We start from the raw sequence: 19,621 nt of genomic DNA on the forward strand, positions 1-19,621 counted from the left end.
TGAACTGTAGCCTGCTGTGAACTGTAAAGAACAAAGGGACTAGGCAAGGCAACGAGAATACTACTTGTTTTGTTTTTGTGTTGTAAGAAAAATCAAATCTTGTGATCTCGCCATGCATGCTGATGTTTGTATATTCTTTTCTGTGAATGAAGATTTCTTAAAAAATAATAATAAAAAATCACCTCTAGGTAGACAAGCTGAGCCAGTAAGAAAGCCCTTTTCTACAAGTTACAAATGGAAACTTTTAGCATGCAGTTCCCTAGATAAAGACATAAGTTGCTATGCAAACAGGTTTTGCAGGACATTTTATTTGAATATTCCTCAAGTAAAAGCTGGATTTTAATCAGGAGACATGTCAACACTTGCAAAACTCTGACTGCAACAAACTACAGTGGTGCTGTTATGTAATGGAGGGAGAATAACAGATAGATATGTCTCTATCCAGTCAACAAGGAAAAGCCCTGAAAACAAATAAGGGCAATCCTTAGTAAAGGTCATTATCTACACATGCATATAACTGTTAAAGTTAAGTGACTTTGCCTGACTGGCTGGGGGATTTAAAGGGATAAAGCAAACTCGTTAAATTTGCAGACGACACAAAAATAGGAGGAGTGGCAAACACTGTTGAAGCAACAAAGGTCATTCAAAATGATCTAGACAGCATTCAGAATTGGGCAGACACATGGCAAATGAAATTTAATAGAGAAAAGTGTAAAGTATTGCATGCGGGCAATAAAAATGTGCATTATAAATATCATATGGGAGATAGTAAAATTGAAGAAGGGAACTATGAAAAAGACCTAGGAGTTTATGTTGACTCAGAAATGTCTTCATCTAGACAATGTGGGGAAGCTATAAAAAAGGCTAACAAGATGCTCGGATATATTGTGAGAAGTGTTGAATTTAAATCAAGGGAAGTAATGTTAAAACTATACAATGCATTAGTAAGACCTCACCTAGAATATTGTGTTCAGTTCTGGTCACCCCGTTACAAAAAGGATATTGCTGCTCTAGAAATAGTGCAAAGAAGAGCAACCAGAATTATCCCGGGTTTAAAAGGCATGTCGTATGCAGACAGGCTAAAAGAATTGAATCTATTCAGTCTTGAACAAAGAAGACTACGCGGCGATCTGATTCAAACATTCAAAATCCTAAAAGGTATAGACAATGTCAACCCAGGGGACTTCTTTGACCTGAAAAAAGAAATAAGGACCAGGGGTCACAAATGGAGATTAAATAAAGGGGCATTGAGAACAGAAAATAGGAGGCACTTTTTTACACAGAGAATTGTGAGGATCTGGAACCAACAAGAGGGATCCTTCAAGAAGCTGCTTGATGAGATTCTGGGATCAATAAGCTACTAACAACCAAACGAGCAAGATGGGCCTCCTCTCGTTTGTAAACTTTCTTATGTTCTTATGTTCTTAAGTTGCTAGCACTGTAAAAGAACAGTTTGGGTGCATGGTTGGGTCCCATGTGATTTGTTTAATTAATGCAAAGAATTTCAATTGTAGAATAAATATGATTTTGAGGTGTTTTACAGAGCTAGGTTCACCATCAATACTAATGTGAACTCTTCAGTGCTGATCCTGCTCATCCAATCCAAAATAAATGGGACTTGTTCTCATAAAATGCTGCTAAAGAACCACCTTGTTACAATGAATTATTGGGATTCTGGACTTCTGGCCTCCTGCTTTGGCTGTGTTTTCTCAGATGCCAAACAAATGGTTTCTAATGTACAGTAAAAGTATAAGGATCATACTTTTCTACCATATATTAAAAATATATGTTTGTTCCATAAGGGAAGTCCCCTAGCATTTTTTAAAAACACCAAGGCGACAAATATGTTACATTTGCATGTCCTTATCTTAGGTAATGTGTGTTGCATGCATGCTTAGTGAGTACTCTCTAATAACATTTGCTGCAAGATATTTTAGAATGATTATGTACGTAATAGGTTAATTAATTTACTTTATATATTATGCTCATATAAAAACCCAAGCACTGACCATTGGAATGAAGGGTCAGAATATAAAAAAAGGAATCCACCAGCACTTTCATTATTATTTCTTAGCAGACACCCTTATCCAGGGCGACTTACAATTGTTACAAGATATCACATTAGTTTTACATACAACTACATTATTTATTTTTTTACACATTATGTTTTTTACATATAATTACCCATTTATACAGTTGGGTTTTTACTGGAGCAATCTAGGTAAAGTACCTTGCTCAAGGGTACAGCAACAGTGTCCCCCACCTGGGATTGAACCCACGACCCTCCAGTCAAGAGTCCAGAGGCCTAACCACTACTCCACACCACTACTTATTTCACAGTATAGAAAACACTGGCATATTATCGCAGTAGGAGCCAATGACTGTTTAACAAAATCTTTGGAAATGTAGAAAGATTTCAACAGTAATAACAAGCTGTGTACTTTGCAAAACTTTATAAGGGATCTTTAAGAAGCTGTAAATAAAACAGCTTAAGGGAGTGTCATCACATCAGAGCTGTTAGTGGCATGATCTAATCCAGTGCTGTTAGATGCTTGTTCATCTTGTCAGGACAGTGTAATTGTCATTGCTTTGCATTTTGATTTCTTTTGTAAAATATTCCTTTACATTTTGCATTAACTACCTCCCGGCGTGAATGATATATGTTACTGTGAACACAGCCAGATAAGCTGTCGATGCTGGAGATAACCATTGTTTTGCATGTGATGTTAAACGTAGGTCTCTAGAAACTATCACTAATATTAGATCAGCACAGAGACACAGATCCAATTCACTCTACCGTTGTGGTTCCTGTCAGGTGTGCCCAGGGGTTAGGAATGCGACCCAGCCGAATTGGATTGTCTTGCCTTAGAGATCTCTGGAAAACAAGAATAACAATTCCAGACAAAGTGGCTGTTAATAAGTGTAGCTCTGTCAGTAAGGGTGTATTCACACTGGGTTTGTTTGGAGTGGTGGTGGGGGCTAGTTCAGAATTTAGTATAGTTTGGAGATTAGTGTGAACAAAGTTTGCTTGGCAATTGACCACCTAAAGAGGTATTATTATGGCAAGTGAACTAAGCTGACTTGGTAAAATGCAATAGTACCCCAGCTATCATGTTTTGTAATGTTTGCTATAACACCTGTTTCTATTAAGACTGCACATTTGAGACCTATATAACAAATGGAAGTTCACAACAAGTAAGATTTAGGGACTTGCTATCCCTCACTGGGGATGAAATCACCTGTGAAGGGGATATAGTGAAGGCAGCCATATATCCGTCTGTCACACTTCACACATTTTTTCATATATCTGGAAAACCGCTTATTCAGTTGTCACAGAAATTGGTATTAACATAATTCAGCAGAAATTATTGAGCATATATGGCTGGACATATGGAGGTGACTATCCGTCCATCTGTATGTCATTTTTGCATATGTTTGGAGAACTGCTTATCCAATTTTCATTAAACTTATTCTTCAGGGTGATACATAATTTGTGCAACATGGTTGTTGTTTTTTTCTTTTTACTGTTTACAGATTTTCCAGCTTTTTGAAAAAACTGACTATAAAAAAATCATTAATACATCTGTATATACATTTATAAAACCATAAATGCATCAAATAATATAATTGACTGTGTTACTAAAAAATAATAATTGACTATTATTAAAATATAATTATTCATGGACAAATTTACTGAACTTTTGTTCTAGTGCATTGTATTTTTTATAGAATTTGCCTTAATATATAACAATTGATAACAAATGAAAAACAATCTTATCTCAGGAGAAACTAAAAAAAAAAAAAAAAAACTGAAAGTGGCAGTCTTATTTTGTGCAAAGTCACGAATTTGAAGGTAACGAAAGAAATGAGTTTGTTTAAGACAGTTATTAAAATGAAGCAAATGTGCCTTCAATGTATATGTGTTTGAGACAAGGAACTCCATTTCAATACCATGTTAAGGCCTCATTTTCAAGAGAAGGTGGAAATAAGTGATTGGCTTTGGTTGGCACAGACATTAAAAGTAATGGCAGACCAAAGTGCCTTCGAAATTGACTCCAGGTTTGAAGACACTGAATAGCTAGTGGGTTAGTGCTGTGCAACATTGCCGTTTGCACTGTTTTAAATTCTGTTTCAATGTTTACATTTTTGAACAACCCTGGTAACAGTGCGTCAGTGTCTCTGTCACAGACATCTCCTTTGCAGATCATCTTCCACGTACCCTCCAACAATGCTGTACGAAGTCTGAATCACCCTGTATACCATTCTGTACATACTGTTGATATATGGCATGGTCATCAACTGTTCCATCATACTGTGGCGAACCTCAGTTCCCTCAAGCAGGGGCTTGTCACGGGGACCTCCCGCTATGAAGCATAGCGCCGATACCGCTGTACGAAAGAGCCGGCATTCTTGCAGGAGCAGATATCGGGCTTATGTCTTCATGTTTAGATCGTGTCACCTTCCAGCCCTGACCCCTACACCCATGCACGCTACCATACTTTGAATTTACAGCTACTGCAGGAATGCATGTAACTGACATACTTGTTCTGTTAGCTGCAGTGATTAATAGAACTCTGTTATGTCAAAATTGCCCAGTATGTTGAGGCTGTGTGGTCCAGTGGTTAAAGAAAAGGGCTTGTAACCAGAAGGTCCCCGGTTCAAATCTCACCTCAGCTACTGACTCATTGTGTGACCCTGAGCAAGTCACTTAACCTCCTTATGCTCTGTCTTTCGGGTGAGATGTAATTGTAAGTGACTCTGCAGCTGATGCATAGTTCACACACCCAAGTCTCTGTAAGTTGCCTTGGATAAAGGTGTCTGCTAAATAATAACATGATGATGTTCTCAGTATGCTTTGGGTGTCGCTTAGTAATTTATTACACTGCCTTTGAGCAGTGTTATGACACTGTGTCAGGTCTTTCCTATAAATGCAGTACAATTGGAATTTGACCTTGAAACATGTGTGAGCCTAAACCCTCTATTTACTTTGAGTGTTTTTAGTTTACTTTGTGCTAAGGGTTGTATTGATAGGAAAGGCTCATACTATTATTAGTTATCCTTTAATGGAAAACAAATGACTTTTTAGCCTGAACATTAGGGCCACGTTTTATACGATAAAGGGCCTCAAAAGCACAGCTGAACATCACATATTGATCTTACGTAAATAATGTACATATTAAACCTCAAGACATGATTACATTACATTGTGAGGAAATAACAGACTTTTTCTAAAAGTAACGTTACTTGATCACAGTTGCCATGTTCTGACATTTTAACACTTATTCTTTTACAGTTGTTACATGTTGGATTTCAAGCCCAGCGACCAAGTTTGCAAGATGCTTTTTTGTAACCATTTAGTTTTTTTCAAAACGTGCAATTGTAGATGGAAAGCGCAATGAAGCCTTCCAGGATGTGAATCATCAGGATACCAAGCATCAAAAACAAGCACTATTTCAAGCAACCGAAACAAGCAGGGTAAATAAAAGAGCACGCCTCCCTGTCTGCCCCTATTAAAGTGTACAGTTCTAGAAAAACTCAGTCACAACTGAAACAGGACAGCTAGTCCCCAATTATAGTCTTATCCAGTGTACAGTTTACCAGCATGATTGAGTGTTCCAGCCTCCCGAATATTCTTAAAACAGATTGTCAATGACAAATGGACATGGACTCACTTTCATTCTACAGGGCCTTGATACTTACAGGGCGCATTCTCCTACAACAATTAGCCTTTCTGTTAAGCAGGGAATCACACACACAAACAGTGCAGTACATTTGACTGTAAACAAATCAACTTTGAATCAAAGTTTGTCTAAGCCAGCAGATTTTCACTCCAATTGCTGGCAATATACAGGAGGCAGTCGTAATACTTTGGTTGACCATGATATGTTGGCTGATCTAGCCTATTTGCACATGTCTATTTCTGGCAACTAGAACTGAGTTCAAGTTATTTACAACACTTGTACTAGTACTAGTTTATAATTAATTAGTATATTTAGCACTCTGCATTTTTCACTACCAGACGATCCATATTAAATTAACAACTTATTTTTCGAGGAGTTCTGGGATGACCATGGATAGTTAGTTGATGCAATCCAGGGTGATTCTCCAGTGCTGCAAAAGGCTCCAAAGAAAGCCAGCTGTGGGTTACCCACAGGTACAGGTTGAAGAAATCAAAAGGTACGTTTATACTGGCACAAATATTCCGGATCGAGAGGATAGCCACTTTTTGCTAGTGTAAACGCTAGGGAGCACGTTCCGGAATCCGTTCGCTTATCCTCTCAAATGTCGAGTTCGTATTCTGGACTGAAAGGACAAGACGACGGATTCCTGTCACTTTTTTTCAGTATAAACGCGCTGAGGACATACTCTGGAAAGACTGCAGAAAATACCCAGTGGCCACTGCAAGCAAGAACACAAGCAAATTATAAATGAGTTAAAGAAATACATAACCAATATTGACCCGAACTCCCATCAATGAAAAGTCAGTTCACGGCCTTGATACACCAGTACGGAAGTACAAATGTCAGCACCCTGTATGAGAGGAAAATATACTTCCGATCTGCTTTTAGAAAACTCAGTGTGAAAGTTAATTGACATTGAGTGGGACTCAATTGTAAACATGAGGGCAGGACAATCAATGGCTTTATTGAATACTTGCCGATAAATAGTTTTTAAAGTCAATTCCGTGTTTCTGCACACCCCTACTTGAAAGGATGTTTTTGACAGTGCAATAAAAACTGTTTGCAAACATTATCCTTTTTATATAAATCTAAAATAATTTTTGACCTATCTACTTTTCAAATCCACATGTAACATTTCATATTTGGATACTGCACATTGAGCTGCAGTTTTGTGTGCTCTTTCATTTTTGCTGTGAAACAATATGCCCAACAAAACATCATGACATTTTTTTCTGAATATTCTAGCCAAGAAGCTTTATTTTATACCACGCTGCATTTACGAGTGTACTTCCAAACATTTAATTTGTTGCAGATACCTATTCCGACCGTTGGTGTGGTGGTCTGTCTTACTTAAATACACACAATCTCGATTTCATTATCGATTAATAGTAGCCTACTCACTTTAAGGAAAGTCTCCAGTAAAACCTTAAAAGACGATGCTGCACTTTTTCTTCAGTGGAATGTAGAGGGACAGGCTATTGATTAGCCTATCAGACAGCTAATCCTTAGATGCTGCATTTTTTTAAAATACATTTCGGTAGCGCTTTATATTGCGTGGCATAAATTAATCTTAAATAGACATGCAATTGCATATTAAATTAATGTTAAATTAATATTTAATAAATATGAAATTGATGGTTACTTGCTAAATGTTAATCAAATGTTGATTGAAAATGTAATTGCATATCACGTCCATTTATATTACATTTTTTTACCCTTGAAAATACGTAATACTTTCGCATTGTTTACATGTCCTTATTGAAAATACAGTTAATCTGATTTAAATGTTAATGGAAAGTAACAAGGAATAATTTAACGTAAATTTAATATGCAACTGCATATCTTTTAAACATTAATTTAACATTAATTTAATATGCATTTGATATTTGATATTAATTTATGCCACGCAATGTAAAGCGTTACCTAAATTTCTTATGATCGAGTACACTCACATGAGGACGTCCACTTTGTCAGTAACGTTACATTGGTAAGCAGAAATCAATATTTTGGAGATGATTATGGTGAAGAGTCTGAATCTGATTCATTTGCATTCCAAAGTAGATTTTAATTTGGCGGTTTGTCTGGATACGGCAGCAGAGCTCCTTGGTGCGCTTGACTTGAATTTCTTTATATTTTTTATTTTCTTTTTACAATGGCCCGACTCGTACTTGCGAGGGGCCGACATAATACTCGCGAGACTGTTTCGACTCTGAAGACGTCGTACAATTTGCGACGCATGTGGGCCCCCTTAGGTGTGGGGCCCTAAGCCGCCACCCTGCTCGTCCTTGCCCTAAGACCGGCCCTGGTTCAGGTTGAATTACTAATCACATTTACTGTCTTGCTCTGGCATGTAAACAATTAAAAAAAATTGTAAGAGATTCCATTTTTTGTTTATGTGTAACCTTGCCGAAAAGCTTAATGTAAAATAGGAGACTTAGAACCACAAAGATGCAAATCACCTGGGATGGTCCAGATATTTGACCTAATTTCAGACCTAGATATTTCCAAATAAAAATAATTATAAGACTAACATACCCAACTGACTCTTGTTCTATAATTTCTCAGTGCAGTTACTAAGTTTTCTGAATCAAGGAAGGTTCACTGACCAAGTTTCAACTGCATACTCGCTTTCCTTTACAGATCACGTTTCAACTCCACTACATAGTGCTGAATGTTACAGTAAGTGATTATATTTCAATTTACTGGCTGTCTCATATAGATTTCTTTATACTGCACTGCAAATCTCCTAGTCTATAATTTGACTACATAAAATATGCTGTGTGAAACCTGTTTTTTTATTGTAGGAGAGGTGTCATCTTGTGCAGTTCGTGTGAGCAATAGTTAGAAAAGCTGAGCTGCAGTAGGGTTTGACATCTGTACACTGTATAAGTCCAAATTGATGCAGATGAGTGGATTCATAGCACTTAGCACTTAATCCACACAAGACTAGATCACATCCTCATTAGCATGTTTTGTTGTTAAGCACCAGAATTGTGGTAAAAGTCTACTCCCAAAACATTCAGTAAAATAAGATTAAAACTACAGCAGTTTCAGTAAATGCATTTTAAATCTGAATTTAGTTTGGAGCATGATTGAAAACCCCCCAAAAGTTTTGCTTTAGTCATCTTATCCATTGTTAAATATTTAGAATTTCAATTAAGGAGTGAAGCTATTTGTAATTCTAGACCTGTGTAAATTAACTACTGATCCATTCTTATCAAGAACCAGTTCATATTTTACAATAAAATCGGTTATTCACTGTATACAGAAATACATAAATTAACAGACCAATTGGAATGTATTTGCAAATAGATTACCTTTTACTTTAAGAATGTAATATACATCCTGCAAAAACAGAATCAAAATCATGATACAATAAGAACAATATACTTTTGCAATAACCTACAAGTAGTGTGTACAAGTAGTGTGTAGCACAGTGATAGCATAAGAGAAAGCAATGGAGAAAGCATGGCTGTATCTTACACGTTACAAAACTTTTTTTTTTTTTTTTTTAATGCTCAGTTCACGTTTGCAAAATCTTTCACAAATCAAAAAACGTGGACTTGAAAGCTTTATAGTTCTCTAAGAAAATTCACAGCAAAGCCCAAACCAAAAATATTTTATAAGAAAAAAAAGGTAAACGTTATATAGTACTACAAGCAAAACTACATTTCTAATGAAATTGTATTTTAGCTAAAAATTACTGAACCAAATTTTAATCCAACAGAGAAAGACAGTGGCTGCTTCCTGGAATATGTCAAATATTTTCTGGCAGGTTTAGCTCAGATTACTTTTCATATTAACACTATTTATAATACATGTGGCATTCAAATGGTATAATGAAGGATTATTTGTTTATCAGAGTACAGAGGAAGTACATTTACTTTGCTGGATATTTGCTGGACATGTCAGAATATTTAGCAGCAGTCTTATGCGTTCAAGAAAGCGAGAGAGCTTATCGAGAAAGGTTGTTTTATTCAAAACGTGAACTGCAACCTCTGTAGTTTATCTAGATATTACTCATACACTTTATTAAAATCTGTGGCAGCACATTATATTTACTTCTCACTGTAATATCCATTAAAAGCTCTACAGAAAATTGAAATCTTTGTTACTATAACAGATCAGTACATTTGCCCACTAGACTGTCACCTGACTGTTTGGTATTGAAAAATACTGCTGTTCATTTTTATTGTGAAGGCAAAGGATTATTGTACATACACAAACATGTTAAAAAAAGGACACTACTGTAGTTGACAATTCATAAATGACTGTTATGGTGCAGATGAATAATTTTATAAACTACAGCAAATATAACTGGCTTTCTTCAAACTGTAAATATGTTCTTTGTTGTGGATCCACTTTTGCTAGATGTGTCATCATGTGACTGGTATCCAATAAGGGCTTTTGAAGGAATACTCAAACGTTCTTTGTATTGTTGCCTGAAAGAAAGAAAAATGAAAACAAACTGAGTGTGGTACAAGAATCTGTGTATTGCAATCAAGAAGTAAACCCAAGAAGCTGCAAACAGAATCACGGTTTAAATTTTTCTAGATTAAGGAAGAACGTGTTTCTACAAGGCCTATTGGACGGTCCCACAATTAATTTGCACTGGAATGTGCACTGGAAAGCAATACCGATTTTAAACGAGTATTTAGGTTTGCATTATTACTGAAAATGGATATGGGTTCTACAGGTCTATGGCAGAAAGTAACCCTTTTCTGATAAATCTACAGTGTGGTGTTGATTTCACAACAGTTGAGTTAATGAAGTTTGCATTACAGGCCTGTGAGTAATGTTGCCATCTGGTGGGGTATACAGTAATTATTTAACCCTTTGCGGTCCATTGTTGGACCTGGTCCGACATTGCAATTATTCGGGCAGCAGTGTGGAGAAGCGGTTAGGGCTCTGGACTCTTGACCGGAGGGTCGTGGGTTCAATCCCCAGTGGGGACACTGCTGCTGTACCCTTGAGCAAGGTACTTTACCTAGATTGCTCCAGTAAAAACCCAACTGTATAAATGGGTAATTGTATGTAAAAATAATGTGATATCTTGTAACAATTGTAAGTCACCCTGGATAAGGGCGTCTGCTAAGAAATAATAATAATAATAATAATAATAATAATAATAATAATAATAATATTCCTATCCGGTCCATCATCAAAAAAACGCAAAACGGGTTTCTAGTCGTTTTTTCTCCGGAAAAAGCCGAGAAAACCATTCATTGGCCGAGTGGGAGCGACAGGAGCCGAGACAAGCCGATAAAAAAAAAAAAAGGCGTATCTCATGATTAGTCATACTTGCCCCTGGCGGTCATAAGGAAACAAGCTGGCTGTTACTGTATCAGCGCACAGAGACTATCACAGACATTTGCAGAGCTTTTTTGAGATGTTATAGTAATAAAATAATGACTTGGATTGCATTATTGAGGAGTTTGGTGATAAAACGAGTTATCAGGAGATGATTGATCGGTATGTACGACTATTATTATTATTATTATTATTATTATTTATTTCTTAGCATATGTGAAAGCTATAGCGAACGAAAGGGTGGGGCGGGGCTGGAGATGCCTCGTGAGTGCTTTGCTGATATGCAGGGCATTTTAAACCCGTTTGACTGTGGGAAAAAAATACTTTTAAACAGCTCGTCTAAAATTAACTGCGCGTGTGAAAATAAATTGGACCTGACGCGCACTTAATAAATGGACTGCAAAGGGTTAAACTTCCAGTATACACAAACTATTTGACATTCATCTTTCTAAGAGTTTGGGAATGTAAACTCAATTGGGCCTATTTTCCATTACCATTTTCTTCTTCTTCATTAGATTATGTGACAGGGTGTTGCCAATATGAGGACACAGAAGTTACCGTTAAATAAATTCCAAATGGTACTACGATTCAGATATTCTGTCACTGCAAGCTACTTACCTCATTTGACTATTGTAGGTAGTTTGTTTAAACTTTAATATAACTTACCCTATAGTCATGATTGCTTCTTTATTTTCGCAGTTTCCTGTCCAGATGGCTAGTTTGTCACCTTTTGGTCTAACGTTGACAACTGCACCACACACATCGTCACTGGCTTCACCAAAGGACTCTCCGATTAAACATAACAGCTAGCAAAAAGAAAAGAAAAAATCAAATTCAAATAAAAAGAAGAAAGTTGTTGAGAAATAGCCATCAAGGAGTTATTGTGACTTTACAACAAGTATTTTTTTCCCTCACCAGGAAAGTTTAAATTGAATGGGTAAGTTATTTAAAACTATTATATTTTAAAAAGAAAAAAGCATACCGTCTCCATCCAGTACCGATCCAAGTCATTATGTCTCTGCTGTTTGTTGAGTGTCATTAACCATCTTCCCCCAAGTTTATTTCTGTCATCCTCCCACATCGGTTTGATTCCATCCTTTAAAAAAATAATAACAAAAAAAAATGTCATTGGAATATATTACTTCCAAGATAAAGGATTATAGCAGAGTGTATATTTTGAAATAGTTTCACAGTTGTTGCTCCCAGTCAGTAAATGTACTAACTGTCACACAGCTAATTTAGAGGTTAAAAAATGTAGCTGAAGATCACATGCATAAATACCTGCAGATCACATGCATAAATACCTGCAGACTTAATATCTGCAGACTTAAATGAAAAGTGGCAGGTTAACCCTTACATACTAAATACATAAGCAGTGTATGTGTGTGTTACTATGGAGATAACATCCCAACCAGGGAGGTACTGGCGCTTTGTGTCTCAACCACCCAAAGCATGGTTTTATCTCCCCATAACACACACTCAGCAGCACTAACTCAAGGCTGATTGGAAACACTCACTAATTGAGTAATCTCTCTTGAGATCTCATCAAGAATATTCTGAAACACACGTGCAGCTGAGAAATAAATATGGAAGCATTACAGACATTTTTTTGCTAAAAAAAGATTCTCAGTTGTTTAATGTCAGGTGTGCTAGTGTCACTACTCCATGAAAAGTGGGTTATTGTTTTCTCTTGCATTTGGTTTCTTACTGGTTTTAGTATAGCCTCCTTCCTAATGCAAAAATAGCTATTTATTATATTTAAATGTAAAATGTTTATTGGTTGCAACAAGAAGTAATTTGAACTATTTTGAGAAAGATTAATGCTGGAAATAATGTACTTTTCATGCAACAAGTGGTTCTGTGGGCAGCTAAGCTACTAAACATGACAGTTGGTAATAATTTTTTGATTCAAAGTGTTCAGGGGCTCTGTGTAGAAACAGATTCAGAGTCCCAATAATATGGTAGGTTTACAGCATATAACAAACAGAACTAAAACACAGAATTTAAGAGAAGGGATTACAAATGAACTTAAAATTAAAGTTAATGTTAAGTATGACAGAATGGGTTTAAAACTGACATTTAAGTAAAGAGAAGCTAATTATAGCAACGGTCAGTTCTGTGTTGGCTTACTGTACTAGCCATTATGATGCAAACTGAGATGCAATTAGGGCAGCAGTGTGGAGTAATGGTTAGGGCTCTGGACTCTTGACCAGAGGGTTGTGGGTTCAATCCCAGGTGGGGGACACTGCTGCTGTACTCTTGAGCAAGGTACTTTACCTAGATTGCTCCAGTAAAAACCCAACTGTATAAATGGGTAATTGTATGTAAAAAAAAAAAATAATAAAATTATGTCATTGTATGTAAAAAATAATGTGATATCTTGTAACAATTGTAAGTCGCCCTGGATAAGGGCGTCTGCTAAGAAATAAATAATAATAAGTAAATGTAAAACATTTCTAAACATGTTTAAATTATAATCGTACTGTATCTTACCTTAAATAAACAGTAGTCACATCCAAATCCAAGTTTACTAGGTTGCTGTATATGATTATATAACCTGGAGGGGAAAAAAATAAATAAAACTCATTTCTATTTAACTGCACCAATTCAAATATTATGTTTACAAGCTTTCTATCTTCAAGTTTTTGTTATGTAAAGCATTAGTTTGGTAATTTTTCACTGCTTAACTCAATTTCTCTGTTTTGGTCATATTGAAGTTGGCAACATTTTTGGATGATGCAAGCAATCGCTTGTCATTTACTGTAATTGACACAGAGTGCTGGAGATTAAACTAGATGTGACAAATAAATGGATTATAATGAAACATGCATTGATGGATCAACCCCACATTTAATGGTGCTGGGTCGATGAAGTAGAATTAAGTTGTGATGATTCATTTATGAAGTGACATGCTTTTACTGTAGTAAATTACAAAACTATAGATGGATATAATACCCGATTCTCACGGGACTAAAGATCACCACAAACAGGTGATTTCAGAAGTTTTACCGACATCGGTGAAATGTAGTCCTGTCCTGTCCATTTCTTTTTATCCCAGATGATTCTCTTAGGGGTCCTCTGATTTTTTATTTTTTTTTTTTAACCAAAGAGGGGACGGCCAAAAACACAAAACATAATTGGCGACTCTTAAAATGGATGCTTTGAACGATGCATTTGAAGATGTGTATGGAAATACATATCACTCAAGGGACGAAAATGGTTATTCTAAGCTTTTGGAAAACAAGGTACAACGAAATGAAAAGGTGCTCAGTTGATACGCTTCGTTCTTCCTCCATCTATCACAAGTTATTTACATCCGGTTCACTGTTTACAAATCATGCACAAAAGCGCCTTCTCTGGTCACAACATCGCATTTCATTTTGAATTTACCAGACTTTCCTTTATGAAAACTAATCCACGTCTGGGAGGTTACTAGGTGTCCTCAGCTTTTGAGCAGCTCTAAGGACACCTGATTTTTAGTCCAGTGCAAATCATATTTAAGACACAATGTAGGTCTACTGATTTTCCATTCTGGAGAATAGCAAATTTAGTTTTTAAAAAATGCCCAATTCCATTTTTTCCCACTTTTTATCAATTTACTGATAATTAAACATGGCATTTGAACAAATATAATGTTGATAGTTAAAATTAGAAAATTAATAAATATTACCGCCTTTTTTTTTTTTTTTCTTTTTAATTTTCAAAGCCAGTACTCCACAAATTAAGTTTAGCGTTTTACTGGCATTACAATAACCTGGATAAAATATGAAACACTTGAGGAAAAAAAAAAAAAAAATCATGTTGACTGACTTGTGATTTAAATAGTGCCCCTTTTAACATATACTCCTTTTAACATAAACTCATTAACATAATGAGTCCTCCCAACTGTTTATTTGCTAAATCTGCCTTGTTATTTGCAAAATTTAAGAAGAGGTGTGTCTCCAGACAGAATGTCTTTATGAAACAAACAGTGTATAGTGACTACATCCTTTTTACACAGTAAAGCGATTAATGTCCTTTAAGGAATGTATAGCTTTGAGCTTGTTTCTTCATTATCAGATAATACAATTTAATTAAGAAACGGTCGTAGTTTAACACTGAAAATTATAGCTTTATTAAATGCAGGTAGAGTGGAAAGAAATACAACTAAATAATGAAATACACAATTAATTTAGCTTACTTACTTCTGGAAAGCCCCACCTTGAGAGCAGTACCTTGGGTCTAAGTTTTTTAGCATAGAAGAATGCAGTACTTTGCCAATTTTTGTTGTGGTCTTTTTTGCTTTCTTGTTCTCTACGTGCTTATGACTGGCAATATGATCTTTAATGGTACTGACTCGTACATGGTCAATTGGATGACAGCAAAATTTGCAATAGTATCCCACCATCACAGATAATCAGAAAATGTTTAACTCTGTCTCTTGATGAAACATTGCTTTCTTTTTTTTTTTCGTTATTATTATTTATTTCTTAGCAGACGCCCTTATCCAGGGCGACTTACAATTTTTACAAGATCATAATTTTTACATACAATTACATTTTTTTTTTACACATTATTTTACATACAATTACCCATTTATACAGCTGGGTTTTTACTGGAGCAATCTAGGTAAAGTACCTTGCTCAAGGGTACAGCAGCAGTGTCCTCCACCTGGGATTGAACCCACGACCCTCCAGTCAAGAGTCCAGAGCCCTAACCACTACTCCACACTGCTGCGTTGGTGCAGTCGCCATGTTGAGTTTCAACAGAGACATGTGAGTGAAGTCACATGATGAATTAACCGGGTTGGTTGTAGTGCAAAAAAAAAAAAATAGAAAACTGGAGTTGTGAGGAGAAAACACACAACACTGCAAAATTCAATTCCCAAAATGCCTAATTCCACGATTCCAGAAACTCAGTAGCCCTAACAATGAATATTTCAGAAACAGAAGTTGTTGTACTAAAGTGTGACTGAACAAAATACCTACCAGAAACACCACAAGGCCAAATGGTTTCAAATTTTAATCATCTTGCCTATTTTGATTAAATCCCAGAATATACTTACGCCCAGAAATCTTCAACTGTATCAAATTTGGCAATAAGTCTCAGATTTTCCGTCCAACTTTTGCTCTTGTCATTTTTGAAATACCAAAGAGCCCATCTGTGAATTGAAGATTAACACATTGTTAGTAAAAACATGATTTGTTCATTAGTATTGTTTTTGTCATAAATATACTATCTGGTTGTGTCAGACTTTTCAGTTTATTTCCAGTTTCTTGTTGAAATTATATTGGGTAAAAGATTTACTGAATTAAAAAGCATGGTCAAGCTAGAGGCATTAGGATTTACCAAACATCCCTTTTTTCCCTTTTCACCTAATTTCTAGAATGTCTAGTCTGTGTACTATTTGTGCTTAGCAACACTGAACCTGATGAAAATGCGGCCAGCTCTTTCAGAACGAAACCATTGTTTTAAAAGCTCTATTCTTCAAAATATCGCAATTGAGCTGAACATACAGGCCTATAATTTTGAACAAGAATTAAATGTGGGTCTCAAGTCATTTCCAGATGTCACCTTTACGCTACTCTATTCAGAGAAGGGTAGTTTCATAAAAATGTATCCCCATCAGGAAGTAGTATTCATTAGCCACAATTCTTCAGTTGATCCTCAGTTTACTTTATCTTCTTCATGCTTTAATTATGTGATGAACGGCAGCAGACTTTCTGAAGATTCAGTCAAATTCAGGCACAAATAGAGATAGGAGGCTTTGACACTGTGGCTGTGTAAAACAACTGTCACAAAACAATTACATTTTCTCGTGCAATACCGGCAATCTGACTTGACAGAGTGTCTGTCAACACAGCTGTGTAAAAAGTATGAAGCCAATATAAAAGTCATTAGAAAAAAAAATAAAAATAGAAAAAGGTAGCTATCTAAGGTCCCAACTTAAACAGAAGAATTTCCATAACACTGAAGATATATAGTTGCAAGCTGAAATGTTTTTGCAATATTAGCAGTTGTAGTGGCAGCAGATTTGCTAATTCGTGCAAGCATCCCTCACTGGGAAGCTTAATTAGGCGAGAATGGGGTCAGCATTATTATTTGTTCATTTCTCACTCCTTTTAAAATGAGATTACATACAGTTTGTCCCTGAATTTGAGGTGATTTATTGAAAAGGCATACATGTACCACATGAGTTTCAGCCTAATCTAGGGATACTTTAAAAGGTTAGTTTAACAGAACCTGTTGACACACTGCCACACAGTTATATTGGAAGTTTCTGGAAGTTTTAATCACAAAAAAAAAAGTTGCAGATGACCACTGATGCAGTAAACACTGTTGGGGAGGAGCAAAGAACAGTAGCCGAAATAAGAAAAAAATTGATAGATCTAGTGAACAAAATGAAATTAAAAGGAAAAAGGGAGATGAAAAAGTTGATTGAGGAAAACCAACATACCTCACTGTCAACAAGAGATTTGGAGCTGTGTAAAAGCGACAGGCTGTACTTTGAAGTTATACATAAGGAAAGCCCTTCAGCTGTGTAGAAAAAAAAATAAACGCGTGCAGCAAACGTATTTAAAGAAAAAGTGTACTGACCTGCGTTTACTTTTCTTTTTACACAGCTGAACATGGGCTTTTGGATGAAACGTATATAGCCAACTAAGCACACTCGAAACCTGGACACTTATTAGTCTTTAGGAGCATGCCTGATAAACACAGTGCATTTAGCCTCATTATTTAAACGTGTGGGGCAGGTACTAACATGGAGTTGGCTACTGCAACAAAGCTTTGTTACTGCTGTGGTGAACTGTAGCTGAGACGAATTGAGGAAAGTTTTTTGTTTCCGTGATTTGGGAATAATTGCTACTTGCAACTGCTGTCTGGCAGTCGCAGGTTTCTGGTGAAAATCTGCGATGTCGCAGCCCTGCGAAAGTTTTATGAAACCCAATTTTTCATTTGCGAGGTGCTTGCGATTGCGAATTGTCACAAATTGCTTTTGTGAAACGGGCCCCAGAAAGACAAGTAGTATTGTTCCCTTTTCCTTTTGCTGTTGAAGCTGCCCATTAGATACTTATTGGAAGGTTGTATGGCTTAAATGTGATAAGTGAAGATCACTTTTGTCTAACTCATTCGATCTCTGAGGTTTTTATGAAAAACTCCACTGAAAACAAGTGTGCCACATTAAAAGGGAAGTGTTTGTTTTTAAACTGTATTTTATGCGCTCCTGAAAAATAAACATAGAAAATGAAGAGCCCTAGATGTGTTACATTTATTACATAGTTTGGTTAATGATTTACTTGTATTATGTATATCTTTCCATTCCCACACTTGAATAAAATGTCAATACAGATTTAAGCTTATTTTCATAAACAATTCTAGAATAATTTAAATAAAACCAGAACTAACAAATGGAATGGTTATCACTACACACTTTCATTTTTCATTGGGAAATTCTACTGAAGACACTTTAGCGCATTTAATTAGATGAAATTTATTGTCGCCACATTATGTGTTTACCAGTCACAGCAATAAGGGTGAAACTATTTCTAATGACAATTCTAAAATATAATACTTTAAATATTTGAGAGTTGAGAAAATTAAGTATTGCTATGTAAACATTTTAGATATATAGGTGCGAGTGTTTTAACCGTTGTACCCCTTTCAAATTCTCAAATTGTGAGCTGTAATATAACTCCTTGGTGTCTCTTTAAGGCACTATTCTAGAAACTCAACTGCAGGGCCTTTGCTACCTAGTAGAATGGGATAATGACATCTTGTGCTTTTGCTACACTGATTATTACTGAGAAAACCACCTGTGTTTTAACATGTCAGGTACAATCCTGAATCTACTGAAAACTTCTTGGCATTCTTGTTCTTTAAATATCTCAAGTTTTTATTCAGCAAAGACTCCTTGGTATACCTCTGGGTCTTGGTGGAACACTTGACACAAATTAAGTGTTACTTTATTACTGTGCACTGATAGTGTCGGTTTCTTTTCCATTATTTCTTGAGTTTTACTCTGCTTTTTAGGTTTAATCAAAAGCGTTAACACCACATTTAATAACAAATTTGATCAAATGTGGATGGTACAGCTCTTGTACAGCGGAAACAACAACAACTGAAAGAATACTAACTTGTTTTGCAGAGGATGTTTCATGTATTCTTCTGGGTTAGCAACTACAGGTGCAGTAGGCTCTGCTGTGCTTTCTTCAGATTCAGTTGCACACTGCTTCAAAAGAAACAAATATGGTTTAGTATGTTACATTAAACTTTTTTTGCTCTACATTGAAAGTCTGCATCACAGTAATCTGGACCTGCAATGAAAACATCTAAAGTTTTTTTTTTTTTTTTTTTTTAAACAGGCTGTCATATGAAAATGCAGTTTTTCAACCACATTATACTGCAATAACAATACAAGATTCTCGTGGAAAGATATTTGATTAGCGATGCATCTTTAAGTTACTGTAATACAAAGAAGCTTTGCTCCCCAGAACATACGGTAACCCTCAATATAGTATTAGCATAATTCATTATCAATAATACAGCTAGGACGAAAACCACCCCGTGGCAGACAAGGCTTTACATTATTTTAAAATGACACTACATCTAATCTAATGTGTGCTGTGCGCTCTATTCACTTTAAGTGTCCC

The 19,621-nt window shown here is 35.9% G+C and overlaps 1 protein-coding gene across 2 annotated transcripts in view; it reads right to left on the minus strand.

Moving 5' to 3' along the window:
* Positions 1 to 9,636: 9,636 nt before the first annotated feature.
* eif4e1c (eukaryotic translation initiation factor 4E family member 1c) overlaps positions 9,637 to 19,621 on the minus strand; it is a 10,874-nt gene continuing 889 nt past the window's right edge. The window contains exons 2-7 of one of the 2 annotated variants that reach the window (XM_034030138.3): positions 19,106 to 19,197; positions 16,036 to 16,131; positions 13,485 to 13,548; positions 11,974 to 12,087; positions 11,658 to 11,797; positions 9,637 to 10,123 (exon numbers count right to left, since the gene is read on the minus strand). In XM_034030138.3, coding sequence (XP_033886029.1) covers positions 10,009 to 10,123; positions 11,658 to 11,797; positions 11,974 to 12,087; positions 13,485 to 13,548; positions 16,036 to 16,131; positions 19,106 to 19,197 — 621 coding nt within the window. In that variant the 3' untranslated portion in view covers positions 9,637 to 10,008. Of the gene's footprint in view, positions 10,124 to 11,657; positions 11,798 to 11,973; positions 12,088 to 13,484; positions 13,549 to 16,035; positions 16,132 to 19,105; positions 19,201 to 19,621 lie in introns of both variants that reach the window. The other variant, XM_034030137.3, reaches the window with a different exon arrangement.

The sequence above is a fragment of the Acipenser ruthenus genome, chromosome 13 (assembly GCF_902713425.1).
Source record: "Acipenser ruthenus chromosome 13, fAciRut3.2 maternal haplotype, whole genome shotgun sequence".
NCBI classification, from domain to species: domain Eukaryota; kingdom Metazoa; phylum Chordata; class Actinopteri; order Acipenseriformes; family Acipenseridae; genus Acipenser; species Acipenser ruthenus.